At 45.1% G+C, this 22,273-nt stretch overlaps 1 protein-coding gene across 1 annotated transcript in view; it reads left to right on the top strand.

The window, feature by feature from the left end:
* The window catches only part of LOC111864529, a gene marked incomplete at its 3' end in the record, with an annotated part of 126,751 nt that extends 113,669 nt beyond the window's left edge, over positions 1-13,082 (top strand). Inside the window, exon 2 of the mRNA XM_023851835.2 lies at positions 12,843-13,082. Within this exon, the coding sequence (XP_023707603.1) occupies positions 12,843-13,082 (240 nt within the window). The remainder of the gene's footprint in view (positions 1-12,842) is intronic.
* Positions 13,083-22,273: the final 9,191 nt, after the last annotated feature.

The raw sequence follows: 22,273 nt of genomic DNA, 5'->3' as shown, positions 1-22,273 counted from the left end.
CAAAATGGTCCATTATTGACTTGAAGAGAGGTACTTAAAACAGCCATCAAACAAAAGAGTGTATATACAGTTCTTAAGGGCACAATATGAGTGGAATTTGGAATGTCTGTTGGTTAATATCGCCTGAGTTGTCTACATTCTGCCTGGCAGACGTGTTTGCCAACCTAGCAGGTCTCCTTTCTGTGTGTACGTCCCGTTCTTATTTTTACCCTGAACATGGCGTCGCAGAAAATGTCAAAGATCAAATTAGTTGAGTTTGCTGTTACATGCGTGGGTTCGAGTCCAAGTCAATTTCCCCATCATTTCCTTAATTAGGACACCAGTGAACCATGACAACAGTCAGTGCGTAACCTTTGTACATGTCACAGCAACCATGACAACGAAAGGTGTTTACACTAGATTACGGCGTTGAAGTTGTCCCTGTGCTTAATTAAGCACTGCCATGAAGCCATGTGGGGGAGTGGAGGTATAGGTCCACCATTCTTGACCTCGGCACTAGTTAGGTGAATGTTCAGCTTCACGCCCAGGCGTCTTTACCCCTGGTACCAATTTATGTAAGGGGCACGCGGTAGAGTAATTGGTTGAGTCCGCAAGCGAACTATACCGACCGAGCGACCGCCGCTTGTCGGCAAAGTTAGTGACAACTTTTGCGGATAGAGGATGTCATGTGGTCAGCGCAACGAATCTCCACTGCCGTTAATCTCGGTTTTCTAGACCGTAGCCGCATATTTCCTTGAAATAGCTCCTCAGTTGTGCTCACGAGGCTGAGTGGACCCCGTTCCAGATCTACAGCTTCTCAGAAAATGTGGTAGGGCCGGGAATCGAACCCGGACCTCTGGATCTGTAGCTAGAAATTCTGACCGCTAGACCACAGAGGCGGTCCTTGGCAGGCCCTAACGGTCATTAACAGTGATTCATAACGGCATTTGTCAGGCGTTGTTCGATGTGTAAGGAAGGCTGTGTACAATTGAGCTAGTCCAGGGGTTTTTAAACTTTGTGTTACCTCCGTGCACTAAATAATATATGTAACCCCCCCCCCNCCAATTTCGGTAGGTCACACGTACAGTTCTGGACATCGCCAGAGAACTTTAGAATAGTCACAAAAAATGCGAAATATTTCGCCGGCTGCTAATAACTTTTCCGAAAGCACTGACTTACTTACCAAGCTATGCGTGAATGCAGTTGTATTTTAAATTATTATTTACATCGGCGACCCCCTCCTTCTTAGAATAAGCCGCAGCCTCCTGGGTAGTTGCGATCAACCCTTTTATAATCAGTCTGAGATATTATCTTTATGTATTTTCTTCAGGTTCGTAGAATCGCACTGTAATCATAACGAAGTGTCGTGACGAGTGGAACCCGCGAACTTCAGTCGTGCTCATCTCCCCCCCCCCACACACACACATAATTTTTAATTTTCACCCAGCTGTATAAATTCCGTGAACTGATTTTAAACCAGCGCTTGAGGTTCGTGCAGATGAAAATTCTAAATAACTAGTGTAACGCCCGTTGAGAATTTAACGGGAAGTCCCATAATTTCTCTTACAAATTTTCGTACCATTAATTTCTCCCGTTTTCTCCCATATTCCTCTTAGGTCCAACATATCGAATGTTATGCACAGACTGACTTACAATGTTATCTCCTACGAATGACACTCACGCACAGTCAGTCGTAACCCCTCTCCATGTATAGTATACTACCCGACACACACGCTGGTCCACATCAATACTCACAGAGTAGAATACGATACACAGAAACAAAAGACTCTTCTCGTTCGTGACCTAGTATATAACATTACGCTCGTACAGCATGTTAGCTCGTTTCTATGATAACCGGGATTTGTATGATTTAAGACGTTTCTTCTCACGCGTACAAAATTATGTGTTTGGGGGGGGGGTGTAGCAGGTGTGTCTCAGAGTGTCCACATAGCGTCGGATATTGCAGTGATTAGTGAACGTCGAATTCGTCGTAATAATCCGGAAGGAAGCGCTAGCGGCCTCCGTAGTCTAGGGGTAACGTTCCCACCTCGTGACTCAAGGTACGCGGGTTCAAACCCGGCGGAGGTCGTGGAATTTTTAAGGGCGGGAAAATTCAGGAAACAAGTCCTCCTGGAGGGAATTTAAGCCGTGGGTCCCGTGTCGTAGCTTTACGGCACGTTAAAGAACCTCATGTCCCAAGGGGACCTCTGAGCCAAATTCAGGACATTTCCCGCCCAACAGTAGTCTCTAATGCCTCTGGTAGATGGGGAAGCATCGAGATACCGCTGAGCCAGTAGAGGCCGAACTCGCTGGCTGAGTCGGGACTGATGGTACGCACCAGTACCGATAGGGAATAGAGACTGGTAGAATATCACAGGGGGACGCACAATGGACCAATATCTGGTCTAAGTGCATGGGGAAACCCACCCTCTCTAATAACAACAACAACAACAGTTCGGAAGGAAGCGTTTGTGACCTCATTTGGGGGTAGGCCTACTCTCCTGGCAGTTGCCTGGAAAGAGCAAGGACAACCGTGAAGAATCCTCCTCAACCAGGACCAGAGAGAGACGTCACTGCTTGAGTCAGGTTGCTAGGTACTTGCCTTTAATTTATGGGAACGTAACCTAAAGTTTCGCGCCGTCTCTATGTTTCAAGTTGTTGACATATGAAAACTGTTGTTCCATGCAAAATGCGAGATCACGTTTATGAACTGTCTGCGACATTGCAGGGAGTTTGCACTCCTCTTATACAAACATTACATTTGCGTTTGTTTTCAGACAAAACAGTTCTCATTTTCGTAATTCGAACTGATAGGTCACGTGTTTTTATATTTACCAAATGATCGAACTTTTTGTTTTTCTCCATTTTTACGAATTCGACATGTAATTTTACAGTCCTGGCTACCGAATTTCCCCAGACATTTACGTTATGTACGTGTATGTAGAATTGTACAGTGACTGACGTAAAACAAGGTCATTGCTAGGCACGTGTAAGCAGTTAAGTCTCTCTGCTTATTGTAGGTATGGTCATGATCGTAACAGTGATTTATATGACTTATCCTATACAGGAATCGAGCAGTCTGTATAGCGACAACGCTACGAGCTAGACAACATAGCGATTGGGCTTGCAATTCCGGTAGATTCAAGAGACATTTTACTATAGCTACCAGACCGGCAGTTCGTCACACCCAGCCTCAAATCCGGTGAGTTGCAGAGGCTGTTCACCTGGGGACATAGCGGCCAGAGCGTGAAGCAGAGGTTAAGAATGGTGGAATTATGCCCCCCATCCCTAATATTCCCTACATGACGAGGTGCTCAAAAATTAAACACAGGGGCAACTTCACCGATTCCACTATATGACGTTAGATCGCGGAGATTCTGAATGCGGGTTGCAGCCTGCCAGGAGTGGAGGATTCGAAACAGAAACAGGAATTTAAGCCGGGAGGGATGTATTATGAATGGGCCCAAGAAGAAACTGCAGGTATAACAAATTATCTCCGAGATTCGTCGACCGGTACAAATACAAACCTCGGGTTGGCCAGTCATGCCAGTCAGTTGGCATGCCGCAATGTTTATGCAGCCCCGGAAATCGAACCCGGGACCTCAGGATCTGTAGCCAGGAACTCTGACCACTAGACCACAGAAACTTCGCCGACAAGTGGCCGTCGCTCGGTCGGTATAGTTTGTTTGCGGACTCAATCCACGGAGTTTGTTTTGTTTGTGTACCAAAATTGGGACCGCCTCTGTGGTCTAGAGTTCCTGGCTACAGATCGAGAGGTCCGGGTTCGATTCCCGGCACTACCAGATTTTGTGAGAAGTAGTGGGCCAGGAACGGGTTCCACTCAGCCTAGTGAGGATAGTTGAGGAGTTATTTCAAGGAAAAGCGGCCTCCGTAGTCTAGGACTTTAAGCCGTGGGTCCCATGTCGTAGATTTACGGCACGTAAAAGATCCTCGTGTCTCTAGGAGACCTCTGAGCAAAATTAGGTAAAAAGTTTCCCGCCCAAGTAGTTTCCAATGCCTCCGGTGGATGGGGAAGTATCGGGTACCACTGCCAGTAGAGGGGCCGAACTCGCTGGGTGAACGGGGCTGATAGGGAGCACCAGTACCGGAAGGGTATGGCGACTGGTAGAATATCAAAGGGGGACGTACAATAGATCAACAACTGGTCGCGGTGCATGGGGAAACCCACCCCCTACAATAATGAGTGAATGAATTTGAAGGAAATAGCGGCTCCGGTCTATAAAACCGAGATTAACGGCCGTGGGAAACCGTTGCGCTGACCACGTGACACCGTCTATCCGCAAAAGTTGGCACTAACTTCGCCGACAATCGGCGATCGCTCAGTCGGTATAGTTCGCTTGCGGACTACAGGCCACGAAGTTTGTTTCTGTTTGTGTACCAAAATCAACAACTGGTCGCGGTGCATGGGGAAACCCACCCCCTACAATAATGAGTGAATGAATTTGAAGGAAATAGCGGCTCCGGTCTATAAAACCGAGATTAACGGCCGTGGGAAACCGTTGCGCTGACCACGTGACACCGTCTATCCGCAAAAGTTGGCACTAACTTCGCCGACAATCGGCGATCGCTCAGTCGGTATAGTTCGCTTGCGGACTACAGGCCACGAAGTTTGTTTCTGTTTGTGTACCAAAATTATTGAAGAAACCACCAAGTGAAGACAATAGGGCTTCATTTCCAGTCTCTCTTCGCAACACCCTCCAGAAAGCCATAGTCGACATCTCCAGTTCACGAATCGCATGGCGCACAGATTTGTTCGGACTGCGATGAAAAGACTGTCTCACCCGTTCCACACTTTCTTCTGACACACGCGGACGTCCTGCCCTTTTCCCTTTTCAAAGGCATCCCGTTGTCTGAAACTGCTGATACCAATGCCTAATGCTGTTGGCAGATGGAGGATCACTCTGAAAATTTCTCCGGAAGGCCCGCTGAACAGAAACAACTGATTCATGTTTCGCAAACTCCATCACACAAAACGCTTTCTGCTCCGGAGTCGCCATTTTCTCTTTGTAACGTCAGGAACCGCGAGGGGGGGGAGTGGGATTGCACATGCGGTGAGAACTTGAATACCTGCTGTTTCATTCCATGTGGGAAGCATACTTCTGCGTGCATTTCCAAAGCAGTTATGTCCCCTTGAAACCGCTCCAATCATTTTGGTACACACTATAGAAATGTGTATGTTAGTCGAGGAGTAGCATCCAAGGAGGACAACTTTGTTGGTACGTAAAATCTGCCGAGTTTCTAACTACTGCATGCTGTACCTAATGGTTCTTATTACTTCGTTATCAGTATGAAGTATTAACGAAATTATCGTCTTTCTGTATTTGCGCAAAAAATAGTTTATAATCTGCGTAAACGTAGATAATCCAACACAACAGGGTGGTCTGGAAATAACGCTCCAGACTTATGCTGGGTAAGTACTGGGTTTAAATCTCGGCCCGAACACCGGCTATCCTAACTTAGATCTGTCGTGATTTTACTCCGTCGCTCCACTGTAATGCTGGGATTCTATCTCAGATCAACACTACTACATCCTTCCAGATCCTTCATCATCGGACGCAGGAGTCGGGATAGAGACCAGTGGTTAGGGGGGGCCGTTTTTTCGGAGTGTAAAGCGGCAGGAACGTGAAACTGACCACTTGTCACCTCCATCTAGTGCCGATTTTAATGATGGCAGAGCTATACCTCCAGTCCCCCATACGTCTTTATGGCATGCTTAACTAGCTAAGCACAGACAACTTTACGTTTTTCATCGGACTCTGCAACGTACGAACGTGCAACACCCGGAACACTTGATGCTTAAAACGGGTTTCAGGACCTGTGAAGCGAGGTGTGTCTGCCTCATGCCGCTAATTAGAACAGTTATTATAATTGTGTGTTCATTTCCCTTTCCTGCCTAATTATAAGTAAAGACAGACCCACGAACAGGGCTTCTTGCTGCGTTCCTTCTCTGCATCGTTCGTTTTGGGTCGTGCTATAAAATGCTCTGAGAGTGGGATTGTTCTCATGTAGCGGCATTCTTTCCACACGCCGCAGTTGTTTCATTTTGTGCGTATAATGCTCGTCGTCTTAACTTAGAATTTATCCCATAGTTTTGACATTGTAAGACCCCCGATATGGGGATCAGACCATCATGCATGCATTGGGTTAGAAGGGAGGGTATGAGAAGGCGTACCTACAATTCCAAAATGACACATCGGTCTTGAACCCGAGACCCTGTTGTAAACTGCGTGACTACCAGGAACACTGAGAGGTATATATAACGTCCCTCGGTTGGCTTAAGCACCACACCATGAAGACGTATGAGGGGGGTGGAAGCCTAGCTCCACGCTCTCTAACCCCCCTCCCCCGGCCACTGTATCACACGGAAAGGAGTCCTCGGTACCCTTTGTTGTTGTTGTTGTTGTTGTAGAAGAGGGTGGGTTTCCCCATGCACTTAGACCAGATATTGGTCCATTGTGCGTCCCCCTGTGATATTCTACCAGTCCCGACTCAGCGAGCGAGTTCGGCCTCTACTGGCTCAGCGGTATCTCGATGCTTCTCCCATCTACCAGAGGCGTTAGAGACTATTATTGGGCGGGAAATGTCCTGCATTACGCTCAGAGGTCCCCTTAGGACATGAGGTTCTTTTACGTGCCGTAAAGGTACGACACGGGACCCACGGCTTAAAGTCCCTCCCGGAGGACTTGTTCCCTGAATTTTTCCGCCGTTAAAAATTCCACGACCTCCGCCGGGTTTGAACCCGCGTACCTTGAGTCACGAGGTGGGAACGTTACCTCTAGACTACGGAGGCCGCTTCGGTACCCTTTACGCGAGACCGGATGGTTCCCAAAGCTGCTCAGGATTCTGTGAAGTGAGAACTCCGATATTTTTGTCGCGGGAATGGAACCCCGAATGCTCAAATATCCAGTGCGTAGCCCAGTCTCTATACCGACCGAGCTATCTTGACACCACACCGGGAACAGAGCCCGTCATATTTCTGATTTTTTTTTTATTAAAAACGCGTTATTAGCTTAATCATCCAGCAGAACGGCGCAGTCTGATGATTATGTCGGGTTCTGTGCTGCTGCTTAAGAATATTGTATAAAACCGTCGTCACGGTCATGACTTGGAGGTGAATGCCTTCATGGCATGCTTACAAAAAGCTTATCGGGAAACGTATTTGCGCCAGCCGAACGAATGACTTGGCACCAGGGTCCACTGGTCCGCGCGAGATGTGAAACAGGTTTCCAAAGTAATGAACACGTTCTGCTGCTGATTTATGAACAGACACTAAAGTAGTGTCATCTGGTAGTAAGAACCTGTAGTATTTTCAAGGCAAGTGGGTGTGCCGCAAAACCACAGCACTGGACGTTGTTACAGAACATCTGCAGACATTCGCATGTGGTCCGCTAAAAACCTTGCTGATTTTATTTAGGGAGTTAAGTAGCATTTATAAATTACTTAAGTNACCACATATACACGGTGCCAAATCCCAGAAGACTGCTCTCTTCATACTTAAATGTAGTCAAAATCGTTACAGCCGTCTTTGAGAAAATGTAGCTTTGTTTTTTGTGCTTATCTGAAAGGCCCCCTACTTTGGTGGTCACGGACAATGATGAGTAAGGTAAAGGTAACTGTAACACCATGAAGGCGTATGTGGAGTGGATATCCACATTTTCTTGACCTCGCCACTAGCTGGAGGTGAGTGGTGTGCTTTACGCCTCTGTCGCTTTACCCCTGGGGAAAGAGCCTCCGGTACTCATTGGGTAGGAGGCTGGGTGGGTCCCAGAGCCGATCTTGACGTCTTGGAGAAGAGAATATTCTTGACCCTAACGGCACTTGAACTCCGACCCCTCTCGTCCACCCCGTAGCCAGTCGCTATACCGACTGTGCTATCCCGGTTCACACGTACACGTATGCTGGGTACGTTTTACCTAATATGATTACAATCCGCCCAATCGGTTCAGCCATTAGCACGGCGCACGTACATACAGACACATCGTAAGAACCACCTTTAGATTATATTCAAGGGGGTGTAAAACTTGTGAATTCGTCAAAATCTCGTATAAGATTTTTTTTTTTCACAAGCCACAATGCTTTGTCTTAAGTCTTTGTATTGTAATAATCAGGGCACGTCGTGCTTTGTGTAAGGAACGTCCGGTGTAAATCAAGGTTCTGACCGCAGTGACTGAAATTTGCTGTCTGATTCCCTGAAGATGGAAGCATCAGGTTCCTTCGAAATGTAAGTAACGATTTTCCAGAATGTAAGTTTTGAGGTTTTCACGGCGATGACAATGAAGAAAGTTGTCTTCTGGGTTTAGGCACCGTGTATTCTTCGTTTTGGCCGACGTTTCGGAGGAACGTAGCGCCTCCATCTTNCCCTGCCTACTTCGTATATAAGCAGCACCTTCCACATCCTATCACCACAGCTACTGCTCTCCGCAGCTATTCAACTGCTCTGAAGATGGAGGCGCTACGTTCCTCCGAAACGTCGGCCAAAACGAAGAATACACGGTGCCTAAACCCAGAAGACAACTTTCTTCATTGATTTTCCAGAATGTTCGGCGACACATCCAGAAGTGTGGTAGTCTACAGAGGCTTGTAGCCCTTTTCCTTACATTATTTCATCTAACCTCACGGTTCATTGATATGAGCACGTGCAAACTGAGAGTGAGTTATATGGCGTTAAGGCCGTTTGAGGACAAAGCGGTATGAAGAGATGTGAGGATGTACTCGTACATAATCAGATGCTTCACAAGAGGATTCATATGGCGAGAGCATGCAGCTCACATGATGGAAACGATGCGTGAATGTAGTTGATAGGGTGGAAGACTAAGGACCCGGAGGGGATTAAATGTAAGTAGGATATATTCACAGGGTGCATCCTGTTTGTCGTTAGCAAATAAATGGCAAGGTAAGGTTTCCGTCAACTTAACAAACGTGGCCATCTGACCAGAAGATGTAAGCATCATTTATATAGTTACCAGTTGCTCTAGAGCAGTGATTCTGAACCTTTGTCAAACCGCGGCCCGGTAAATTCTTTTTCTATAAGAAAAGGGCCCGGCGGTTGAGAACCACTGCTCTAGAGCAGTGGTTCTCAACCTTTGTGAGACCGCGGCCCCAGTAAGTTCTTTTTTATAAGACGAGGGCCCAGTCCCAACAAATTTACTCGTAAATACCTTTCCAGTTTTGTTAAAGTTCATGCATTAAGCTAACGTAATATTAGAAATTAATTATAGCATAATCATAAAGAGTATTAGTACACTTATGTATACGGTGTGGCATGTTGACAAACATAAAATTACATTTAAATTAGTTATCAATCACTGGACTAATAAAATTTTGTAGCATATTGTAGTTTCCTCAGACCAACTTCATTAAATTAATTTGTGCTAATTTTCATTGACATATCCCATGCTGATCACCAAAAACTTATGTTATTCGGCGTAAAATTGATTATTGTATTATTAAATTGATTTTAATGATGTTGGTTTGAAAAACGGTAGTGAGAAAAATATTTATGCATTGTAACTCACCATAGAAGTCAGCTGAGTAGGGGAAGACGCAGAAGGATGTCAACTTGCCGGTGAAACACTTATTATCACATTTTTTTTTTTATGGCACTACAGCCCCAGTGGGCCTAGGCCTACCTCCCTGAACTTCTCCGTTCACTTCGGTTTTTCTAGATCTTACACATTAGGTACGACTCCTTGGGCGGGTGATCAGCTCGTCGCAAGGCCTCTGCCTGTACACAAACAGAAAAACGCACACACACAAACTAAACATCCATGCCCTGAGTGGGATTCGAATCCACGATCTCGGTTTCCGAGCGAGCGAAGACAGTACATGCCTTAGACCGCTCGGCTACCGTGACCGGCTATTATCACATACACACGCCAAATAATTATATATGTAAAGTATGTAATTTGATAAATAAAAATGTATGAATCTCTCAATTCTAAACACTACTTCCAACACTAATTAATATTTTGATTTTAAAGACCCAGCACTTTAACACAGCAATTATAAGTTATTGGAAAGTTAAACTTAGTTTCTTTTATCACAACTGAGTTTGGAAGGTTTTAGTTAGACTAGTGAGACTTCTGTTTCTGTTTTCTGTCCGTTAGCTTATTAATTCTGGGATGAATTGAAGTGAAGCCAAACGGAGACAGTCAGAAAGTTGCAGGCAGTTCCTCTGTTTCGTTTTAAGCACAGTCATGGCAGAAAATGCAGTTTCACAAAGCTATGTGGTGGAAAAACAAAGAAGAAACCTCACCTCTATTTCATGTAAATTTGGATATTCATTTTTCATTCTTATCCAGAATTTCGAATTACTCATAGTATTAAAAGTACTTTCCAGTCCTTTGTCCGATGATAATTCAACAAGTTGAAGGGTTTCTTCTTGTGAAAGGGCTGTCTCTTTGTGTTCAACAAAAGGGTTCACAATCCACATATTTTGCCTCCGGGGATCCTCATGTTCGGGGTAATATTTTTCAAACGACAACAACATTTTCAAGTGGGCTGCAATAATATATGAAACTGAATTCTGTGAATAGAAATCATCTGCTTCCATAATATAATCTGAGTACGACTGAAACATTTCATTGTTTCCTTCTGCAATCATATTAAGCCAGAAGAAAGCAGTCTTCTGGGATTTGGCGCCGTGTATATGTGGTGTTAACCGACGTTTCGGAGGAACGTATCGCCCCCATCTTCAGGGTTGAAGAAAAAGTATAGGTAAATCTGCAAGCGACAACACCGTGAGACACGGTAAAGCAGACTGAGACTGCTTTCTTCATAGTCACCGCCGTGAAAGCCTCAAATCTTACATATTAAGCCAGAGTTTGAGTTTCTTTTTGAATGATTCGATCTTGTTCCACGCATTAGATATTGTTGTATCTGGACCTTGAAGTTTAAAATTCAACTCATTCATGTAAGAAAATATGTCGCTGAGATACGCCAGCCTGGCTGGAAATAATGGGACAGGTTACTTTTCTTATCAATTAGAAAGAGCTCGACTTCCTTTCGGAGTTCATATAACCTCTTGAGAACTTTACCGCGGGACAACCAACGAACTTCCGAATGGAAAAGAAGATTTTGATGATCAGAGCCCATTTCATCGCATAATGCTTTTAACAAAATATAATTAATAATCTTAACAGATTGAGACAGGACTTCATTAAGCTCAGGTGCCATTTTTTGGAGGCTAGGTTTTGCCTATGAATGTAGCAATGCGTTGACACTAAGTTATTGCCCTCCATATCCTTAATTTTAGTGACCAGACCTGAATTTCTACGTGTAAGACAGGCAGCGCCGTCAGTGCGAACTCCAACGCAATTTTTCCATTCGAGACCTCTATCTTCAATGAAACCATTTAAAGCTTTTAAAATTTCACTGCTGATAGTGTGCGTAGGTAATTCACAAACACTTAAAATGTCTTCCTTCATGTCACTCCCTTCATGGTCAATATATCGTACATACGTAAGTCAAATGCTGTGGTTCTGAATATCTGTAGATTCGTCCAGTTGTAATGCAAACAATATCGATTTTTTAATTTTTTTTTCAGTGACTTGCGTTTCTGTATCTTCTGCCATATCAGATATCCGCCTACCAACTGTATCATTCGACAATGGGATGTCTTTCATTTTACTTGCCGCAGACTGGCTTAATACTTCATTACAAGCAGCAATCAAAGAAGGCTTAATGAGTTCTTCCCCAATGGAATATGGTTTTTTACATTGATCTGTCTGTAGTGATATTAAATAGGATGCTGTCAGAAGTGAAGTGTCAGTGGTTGAAGCTTGGTAAATAATTTTCTTTTCTACTTTAAGTGCATCTCTTTTACGCATAAAGAATTCAGTGGGTTTGTTGACTAGATTGGAATGTCGTGTTGAGATGTCGGGTAAGTCGCGATGGCTTCATAGCTTCATTTCCCAGAACAGTAGCACAAATGACACATTGAGGTCGTGGCAACTGGTCAGTGTTAGGGCATTGTATGAAACCAAATTTTAAGTAGCTGTCCATGTACTTACGAATGGATGCAGACTTTTTCTTCTGTGTGCTGGTGGTTTTCCCTTCATTTTGTACATCCTGGAGATCGCTATGTAAGCTTGAGGTAGATGAATCACTACTTGTTGCGTCACAAACACCTTCAATATGATATTTCTTAACACCAAAATTAAGCAAAGTCCCCTGTCTCTTATTCATATTAAAATTTAAATCACTCAGGTTTCGAAACAAGCACTTACACACTGCAATGCGAACTTGCGGAGAAACAGTATTCAGTATTACTAGATTTGAGAACCGGATACAGACTGCCTTGATCTTCATTTTCAGTGGAAACATTTTCTTTACACTTCCTTGCTGATTGGTCACTGACATTTGCAACACAGATGTTATTTCGCTCAGTTCTGAGAAGAGAGGATATGCCGCCAATTGCAATCGGCTTGCAGGCAATTTGTATGACTGGTCATAAACATCGGTATTGCCTTTCCCGAATGTTGAAAGATTTGGATGTCTGAAAATTCCCGATCATTCATTAATACTTCCATGTTTAAAAATATGCGGCCTGCTCACTGACATTTGCTACAGAGATTTAGGTGTTCCGTGTCTGAACTTCTCGACACAAATATTATTCTCCTCAGAATATTTCCACTATAAAATATTTATTCCTGAAAAATGCTTAGAAAATGAAAACGACAAGTTCAAAAAGAGCCTCTCGCGGCCCAGTATAATTGATGCCAGGGCCCACTACTGGGCCGCGACCCGGCGGTTGAGAAGCACTGCTCTAGAGGCTCCTGTACTACGAAGATAGGTCCAGTGTGGACCCTTAAGTGTGATACGATGGTATTATTGTGTTTCAGGGGACCAACGGGCCTCGACCAACTTACGCGGGAAACGGTGGTCAGGGTAAAAGTGGTCCTCGTGGTCCCCCTGTTGGTGGTAACATCACGGCACAGCAAACCAGTGTGGGTGGGAATGGCATCTATCGAGGTGGAACGTGGAGCAGTGGGGCTAACCCCTTTCAGCCAGTGAGATATGCGACCCCCATGGGCCCCACAAATGCGACGACTTACTCCGCAGCCTACACGCATCAGTCTTCGGTAAGTGAACTCTAATTTTGCCCGTGTGAACAACATGTAAGACGTCCATATGGGTGCCGTCCGGGCCTTCACTGGCTCGTTCTGTTATCATGAGCAGTGATCGCTGTTGTGGTTCCGTCTGCGAGTAGCGATCACTCTTGTGGTTCCGTCTGTGAGTAGCGATTGCTATTGTGGTTCCATCTGTGAGTAGCGATCGCTGTTGTGGTTCCGTCTGTGAGTAGCGATTGCTATTGTGGTTTTGTCTGTGAGTAGCCATTGCTATTGTGGTTCTGTCTGTGAGTAGCGATCGCTGTTGTGGTTCCGTCTTTGAGTACCGATTACGATTTTTATGCGGAATCGTCAAAACTGGCTCGCAAATTTATACATACGCTGTCTTGCGGAAACGTCCATGCTTGGGCACGAGAGTCTGAGTCGCGTCGAGTGTAACCCCAGCCCTGTAGGCTGCTCTCCTGTTGGCCCAACCTATTACATTTGGTGTCATTTCCCCCACGGACGAACCGGTATCCTACCTTCTCTAGTTACGTCGTCGCGTACCAGCAGTGAGGTTGACACGCAATGAGGTCTTTTTGGCGAGATTGTTGCTAATTATTCAGTTGGTCGGGTCAGTGTTCGACCGTCAGGGGTGGCTGGCTTCAGGAGATTGGCAGCGCAGAGGCGCCGTCTACAGGCGGTCGCCGCCGTTACGAATAGTTACGTTTCTGGACACAGCGAAATTCTTTAATGCGAATCTCTGTTTCTCATAAACGCAATGTTACAATTGGGGGGAACGTTCACAGACGACCAAAAAGTGACCCCAAAAAAGTAAATCACCGACTTTATTGCCCAAAACGAAACATGCTGGCTTCGGAAACTTCTCATTATGCTCTAACCACTGGAGACCCTATTATGCTATAAAAACACACCAGTAACACATTTTAAAAATAACTGTTAATCTTATCGGTGGTGATTAATAGACTATACACCACAAAATTGTTGACCGTAGCAGAATCGTATAAAAGATGCGAACTGAGTGTTTTCCTATTTCGTTCGTAATTTGACTTGTTCGGAAGGGATTTCGGATGAGCGAGTTCGGGAATATGGCGGTAACAAGACGAGCCGAGTCATGCGCGCCATCATAAAAGCTCATAGGCCTGCCTGTGAGTGAAATATCATAATTCGAATCTCTGTAAAGCGAGATCAATGTTAGACTTGAAAGGATTCTGACGATGGTGTATACTGTACTTCTTTTGGCTTATTTTGGACTTCACCCATCGTCTGGTATGTAAAAGATAAAAGACCACGACGTTTCGGAGACTGGATCTGTCTCCGTCTTCAGGTGGATAGGGAAGGATAAACCTACTCAGTTGGGCCCGTTAGAAAGAGCTAGTCTCAATCACTGTGCATTGTGTCGTGGATTCGAGCCCCAGCCATTCCGGTCAGGATTGTATGTTTGTGTTTTCCTGTATACGTGTAGACCTTGGTGGGCTGATCCCCGTCCAAAAAGTCTTACCAAATGTCTGTAAAGATTCCGAAACCCGGAAGCGGGGAAACCTTGGACTGCATTGACCTATCTTGCCAGACAAAGAAATAGCTGTTGTTATTGGTATGTACTTTAGACTGGCGGATAATCCCACTAGCTCAGTTATAAGAAACACAGTACAAGAATTCTAACTAAACAGCGCCAACTTGATAGCAGTGGCAACACTCCGGTCGTTTAATGCATGGGGCCTGTAGCAGCAGGTAAACTGGCGAAACAGAACATTTGTAACACCCGTTGGGACCGTCTCTTTGGTCAGAGTTCCTGGCTACAGATCCAGTGGTCCCGGGTTCGATTCCCAGCGCTGCCAGATTTTCTGAGAAGTAGTGGGTCTGGACCGGGGTCCACTCACCCTCGTGAGGATAATTGAGGAGCTATTTCAAGGAAATATCGGCTCCGGTCTAGAACACCGAGATTAACGGCCGTGGAGATTCGTTGCACTGACCACGCGACACCCTCTATCCGCAAAAGTTGGCACTGACTTCGCCGACAAGCGGCGGTCGCTCGGTCGGTATATTTCGCTTGTGGAGTACAGGCTACAGATTTTTTTTTTTGTAATACTCCTCGCGTTTTCCTTTCCAGCCCTACATGTTATCGAATGATGCGTTGAGGCCGACGTTTAACGCCATCTCCCACGAATACCGCGCATAAATAGCCAATCGTAAACCGTCTCATTTATATAATATGCTACACATATCAGCATCTGTGTATTGTCAGTACTTACATAATGTTCACGATACACTGAAATAAGTGATTGTTTGCTAGTTCGTGACATACTACGTACCTTACGTTAATGTAACGCTCGATAATAAATTGCTGTGTGGTAAACTGACATTTTATAACTAAAATTTCGATCAGACTCGTATATATAGAGAGGGATTATTTCCATCCTGTAGCAAGCTGTTTCGTTGTTCCAAGTGGGAATGTTTGCGCACCATTAAATAACACATATATTAGTATACATGTATGGGGCACGCAGTAGCCTAGTTGGTGGAGGGACTATGCTACGAGCCGGAAGGTTGCGGGTTCGATTCTCAATGAGGTCATTGGATTTTTCAGTTGGCCTAATCCTTCCAGCCGCCCTATGGCCCGGGGTTCGACTCAGCCTCTGACAGAAGTATCAGGAATCTTTTTGGGGTAAAGGGCGGCCGGCCGGCGCGTATGGTTGATAACCTTACCGCCATCTGTGAGCCGATTGTCTAGAAAATGTGTGAGGCTTGACGTCTCACAACCCTATGGGCCTCCATGGCCTGTTACAGTGACAGCTTTGCTTTTTGCATTACATATACACGTATATGTATAAACAAAACACTGCTGAGAACTGGAAGAAATGAAAAGGAGCCCTGTGGAGGATGTCTCTAGAACTGTGTTGCACGTTGGGTTTGAGGATCTCGCGGCGGTCTCGCGCTGTGTAGTCTGGTAGAAGTTTAGCGACATTTCGGAGGAGTATAATGCTTCCATCTTCAGGAACGAATAATACGCTTGTTTGGCTTCTCTGTCGAGTTAAGCGATACTAGTAATAATTAGTACATATGGTAGCAAATGTGGATTGTTTCGAGCACGCACCTGTACTTTGTGACGATATCGGCACAACTATCAGGAATCCCAGTGCAGAACGCACTGAAATTCCTGTTGTTTACGGATACATGTAGTCAGTGATAATGGGAAACCGGTCTCGGGGCGCGTGACAGAGTGAAATCTTTACTAGAATAACTTTTTAAAAACTGAATTTCTTCTGAATAATATGTATAAATTCTGTTCGTACCTCACAAGAAACACATTACATCTCCGCTACAAAGCCCAACCAGTTAATACTGTTTAGGGAAACAGTCGCTGTTTATTGTGAGAATCGCATGGAACACACAGATACACTCTGTGGGCAGAATGCAGAGTCTTATGTTAAAGCAGGTGGTACGTATAGTGTGACCAGTGGGCTTTAAAGAGTTAATCTTCCAGAGGTGACTTGAAATCCTAGATAAGTGTTTTTCACTGGTTGGGGCATATCCCGCTGGTGGGAGTAACGGATCCCCGTGTATGCCGTGGGGTCTCGGAAACAAACTACAGGGGATGGACAAAAATATGGAAACACGTCGTGAAATGCATGCATGCCTCAATTGAAGTGTTTATTTTAGCGACGTTTGTAGGTCACGCTGTCGTATCTGCCCAACACCACTACCTGTACAACCTCCGCAATACGTTGCAAGCTTCATTTGCTGTCGAGACAGTGTTGTGTGCAATTTTTTGTGCATCACGTCAGAGCTAACAGAACTCGAACGTGGGCAAATTGTTAGGGCCCATATGGTGGGTGCTTCCGTAACCAAGGTAGCCGAGGTTTTTGGTGTTTCGCGAGGCACAGTATCCAAGATTATGACCGCATACAGGAGGACTGAAAAAACCGCATCCGATAAACACCAACTTGGACGGAAATGTGTGTTGAGTGATCGGGACAGACGAAAATTGCGTAGGATTGTGACGAAAAAGAAGACTACAGCTGCAAAAGTGACTGCTGAACTGAATGTCACGCTCACAAACCCTGTCAGCACCAAAACAGTACGAAGGGAACTCCACAAGCAGGGTATTTCTGGACGAGCTGCAATTCCAAAGCCACTTATCAGTGATCAGAATGCCACTAAGAGGGCAGTGTGGTGCCGAAGTCATAAAACCTGGACTATGGAGCAATGGAAGAGGGTCATTTGGTCGGATGAGTCCACCTTCACACTGTTTCCGACTTCTGGCCGAGTTTACGTCTGGAGAACGCCATCCCAAGCTCACGATCCAGATTGTTTGCTGCCAAAAGTGAAACATGGCGGGGGTTCGATCATGGTATGAGCAGCCATATCGTGGTATTCTGTCAGACCCATCATTACCCTGCAAGGTCACGTCACTGCCAACGACTATGCGACCATTTTGGGCGATCAGGTTCGTCCCATGGTGCGAACTTTGTTCCCTAATGGTGATGCCATTTACCAAGCCAACAGTGCCTATGTTCACATAGCTCACATTGTCCAGGACTGGTTTTCTGAGATGGAAGATGAAGTGTCACGTCTGCCATGGCCATATTATTGAGCCTTTGTGGCCTGTTTTGGAGAGCAATCTGCGGGCGCGCTATCCACCTCCATCATTGATAACAGATAGCCATGTTTTTCAGGAAGAATGGTACAAAATTCCCTTGCAAATCATACAGGACCTCTATTTATCCATTCCAAGGAGACTGCAAGCAATTCTGCAAGCCAAAGGTTGTCCTACACCATATTAGTCACGGTAATGTGTTTTTTGTTGGGTGTTTCCATATTTTTGTCCATCCCCTGTACGTTCCTGCACTGTAGGCAGTTCCTCTTGCGCCCGGGGCGGGGGGGGGGAATTGTTCGAGCAGATCCTGCGATAACATAGACAGAAATCAACGAGCAGTAAAGAAAAGTCAACAGATAATTAAAATCTCCACTCATCATACCCAACAACAAAAAGAACGAAATGAAATCGAAACAAAAATAAAAGTAAAAAAGGTAAAGTTGTCCCTGTACTTAATTAATTAAGCACTACAGCATGAAGACGGGGGGGAAGGGAAGTATAGCTGCACCGTTCTCGGCACTAGTTGGTGAGTGGTCAGCGGTCAGCTTCACGCTCTGGCCGTTTTACCTCCGGAAAAGAGCACGCGGTACCCATAGGATAGGAGTTTAGGTGGGCCCCAGAACAGATCTGGACAACGTGGAGAGGATAAGAATCTTCCCCCTTCCTGGACTCGAACTCGACCCCACGGTCGTCCAGCCCTTAGCTAGCCCCTATAATGACTGAGCTCTCCCGGCTCCCATTCAAGTGAAAGACAGAAAATGGTTACGCATGGGGAAATAAATTATTCGCCCAGCACAATCTTCGCCGTGAACGAAAAGGGTGGGTAACTGTTGTCCAGCTCCGAAAGTGGTTTCCTTGGCGACTTGACGGCATTTGCCCAGGTTATCGTGTGGCCAAAGATGCGAATTGTAACCTGCTTGTCAACAAGTGGCGATGCGTTGCACATTTATTGATCTTTCTCAGAAAAAAAAAAGGCATGAACGCCGACTTCTTGGATGGAGCCCCACTTCGCTCAGTTGGTGGATATGGCCGTATTCGTCGTTTTTTATTTTCTTATTTTTTCATTTAAAAAAAAGGTTAACTCTGGGAGATATTTGAAACACTTAGGGATGGGGGCAGGGATATTTAATATTTTCTGTAAAATTCCATTTTAAAAGAATAGGAATTAAATTAGAGGGATTCATAATTGCGCAGTTGCACTGTTAATAAATCTCGCCATTTTCTTGTCCTGTATTATTAGCTTCGTGCTATGTCCGCAATTCAGATGGAGATGGTGACATTTGGTGTTTACTCTTAACATGTATGGGTCTCCCGTCCACGTCCACATGCGTTTTCGTGGGGTGGTGATTACTTCATCGTTACCAGTTAACATTGAAATCGCACTTCATGCGAATTTGAAAAAGTGTGATATAAAGAAATATTAATACAGTGCCACTTTATGCGCAAAGTCCGAAATAATGGTAATCCTCCAAATTCGGCGAGAATCACATACATTTTTCAGAATTGATCTTGAAGTATGCGAAATGGTCAGGAACGCATCCCTCGCATAAAATGCTACCGAACTGTTCATAGATCTAGACTTCCTCCAGCAGAAGACCGATATGATGGTTACTGTTGCGACCGAACTGTTCATAGATCTAGACTTCCTCCAGCAGAAGACCGATATGATGGTTACTGTTGCGACCGAACTGTTCATAGATCTAGACTTCCTCCAGCAGAAGACCGATGTGATGGTTACTGTTGCTACCGAACGCATTGACTTAAGCGGAAACGCGTCTGCCTTGTGTACAGGAAGCGTCAAATTCGGATCTCGGACCGGGGAGCAGACTATCCTCGTGAGGTTTTTCATAATTGTCTTCAGTTCCCGCAGGAAAATGAATGCCGTCATACATGATCGCTTCCTTCCTCATTGATGCAAGTTCAATATTCGTTGTGTGAACGTGGTAGCACAGTCGGTTGGACGACCGAGGGGTCGAGTTCGAGTTCCGGTAGGGTCAAGAATTTCCTCTTCTCCATATCTTCCAGACCGGCTCTGGCAACCACACAGCCTCCTGTCCAATAGATACGGGTGACTCTTTTCCCTGGGGTAAAGCGGCAGGGGTGTGAAGCTGACCACTCACCTCCAACTAGTGCCGAGGTCGAGAAAATGTGGATCTATACATCCACTCCCCAGTACGCTTTCGTGGTTAATTAGTTAAGCGCAGGGACAACTTTACATTTTACCTTTACTTTCATTATTCACTATCAGCCAAGCTTTCGACGCTGTGTAGTCAGATATACTGACGGTGTTGTTAAATAAGCTACAAAAATAAATTATGATATTGATCTTGTAGTAAACGGGGGATGTCTCGGTCAATACAATAGCTGAGTTATGGATCGATGACCGGGATTCAGTTCCCGGCAGAGGCAGAATGATTTCTCTTCGCCACCATTTCAGGTGCTTACCAAGTCTCCTATCCACTAGGTTCCAAGGGAACTTCTTCGGGAGGTAAAGAGATCAGAGCTTGAAGCTTAACACCATCCGGTGAAGCGATTGCGAACCTATTTCAGTCGCTGTATCCCTTGGTGAAACTTCACAAATCCCTTGATCTCAGAGTGAAATTTTGCATATCCCTTGGTCTCATGGTGAAACTTCAGTGTGGTTTAATTTTTGTCTCAAACTACGTGTAATCGTGTGTTTGGTACGCTACAAGATACAGACTTAAATGTTAATCATACTTGTATTTTTATTTCTTCTGTGCATAGACGAACCCGGTCTAGAAAACCGAGATTAACGGCCGTTGGAATCCTTTGCGCTGACTACCCGACACCCTCTCTCCGCAAAAGTTGGCACTAACTTCGCCGACAAGCGGCGGTCGCTCGGTCGGTGTAGTTCGCTTGCAGACTAAAAGCCACGGATCGTGTCTGTGTGTGCATTGACGAAGTTGTGTTTGTGGAGGAGAAAATTATCAGTAGCTTGTCTAGACCCTTTCGACCTTTGTTTGGTAGTTAAAACACGATATATATTTCACGTATCTCCCGAAGGTAAATATTGCACTTCCTTCGGAATCGTTAACGTGATACAGAAGTTAAGAATACTTGGAGCTTCCACTTGTCTTCAAGACCTGACATGGTGCTTAATGAAGCACAAATTATGATTATTTTTGTAATGGAAAGTTATTAGTTAACGATGCCTTTTTACGTTATGAGAAGCTAAACTTAACTCCGCACTGCCTCTGACGTTAATTTTACTGCGCGCATAGGTCAGCGCAGGTGTGTAGTTTGACGAACTGGCTTTGTGGGGCTATATTTCCTGAACATACAAAATAAGAAAAAGAAGTTTCGGGAACGTGCCCCCCTCGTAGCCGACTCCTTCTTGGGAAGTCGACACTCGCTCAGTCTCTGAAGAAATTACCAACATTTTATGGAACCCGAAGGTTCATTACCGTTCTCTATTTCAGCATCCTGTTGCAATTGTTTAACTTAACGTCCATGTATTTATCGTCCGTCAATATTGCAACACTTGTTTATTCACTACTTCATTATAATTTTAGTTTAACATTATACACTTTGACACTTTGACCGTGTTCGCAAGAGCCCCTCACTGGTTGGTCGCAATCCTGAACCATATCAGTCCAGTCCAGACCAGACCATCCTGTTTCTCTAAGATCCATCTTAATATTATCCTCCCACCTACGTCTACGTCTTCCTAGTGGTCTCTTTCTGTCTTTCTTGCCAAAACCTTATCTGCGTTCCTCTTTTCCCCCCTTACGTGCTACATGCCTTTCCTTGCCTTTATCATTCTAATTGTATACGGCGAAGAATACAAGTTATGGAGCTCAAGTCCCCTACCATTTCATCTCGCTTCGGTCTAGATATTCTTCCGCAACGCCTCGTTCTCGAATATCTTCACATTGTGTTTTTCCCTTGGTGTCAGAGACCAAGTTTAACGCCCATACAAAACTACAGACAAAAATTATAGTTTTGTATGTTTTAAAATTTATGTTTTTAGACAGACGAGAAGACAAGGTTCTGGACCGAATGGTAGTAAGCATTACGTGAATTCTTTCCGCTGTTAAGGAATGGCGAATACTACGAAAAACCCGAGTATAGTGTTGATCCAGGAAGAGACGCAAACGTCGCGCCTTCTGCTTCTCTGTGTCGCGACGCTCAGTTTCAAGCTTATGCATGGCAACTTTCCACCAAACTTCGGCAGTTGCGCGCTCGAAGACATTTCAGTTTGTTGGTACGACCGTAGGCGAGTAGTACGCGACGCGGTATTTGCCTTGTCATGCGGCGGTCAACACCTCCATCAGGTGACCTCGCCCAGCGGCGCTTGCTGTTGTACGAGGAGAGAGACTTGTCCCTCCTTCTCGCGGGCAACGTCAGTAGCGGTAAGGCCGTCGTGGTAAATGAGCCAAGGCCGTTTCCTCCACAACGTCAGTGCAAGTGGCTGCAAGGATGAATGAATTTCTTGAATTGTTTGTTTTGTGAAATGCCGTAGTCTTTCTTTCCGCAGAGAAAGGCGACGCTAAGAGAGCGTTAAAGTCACAAGTTCCGGAGGCCACAGTTAAGTTCAGGGTCAGCATTCATTGCATGCGAAAGATTAATGGGGGGGGGTCGTCCA

Source organism: Cryptotermes secundus, unplaced genomic scaffold (assembly GCF_002891405.2).
Source record: "Cryptotermes secundus unplaced genomic scaffold, Csec_1.0 scaffold960, whole genome shotgun sequence".
NCBI classification, from domain to species: domain Eukaryota; kingdom Metazoa; phylum Arthropoda; class Insecta; order Blattodea; family Kalotermitidae; genus Cryptotermes; species Cryptotermes secundus.
This window is presented reverse-complemented; position numbering and strand designations above follow the sequence as displayed.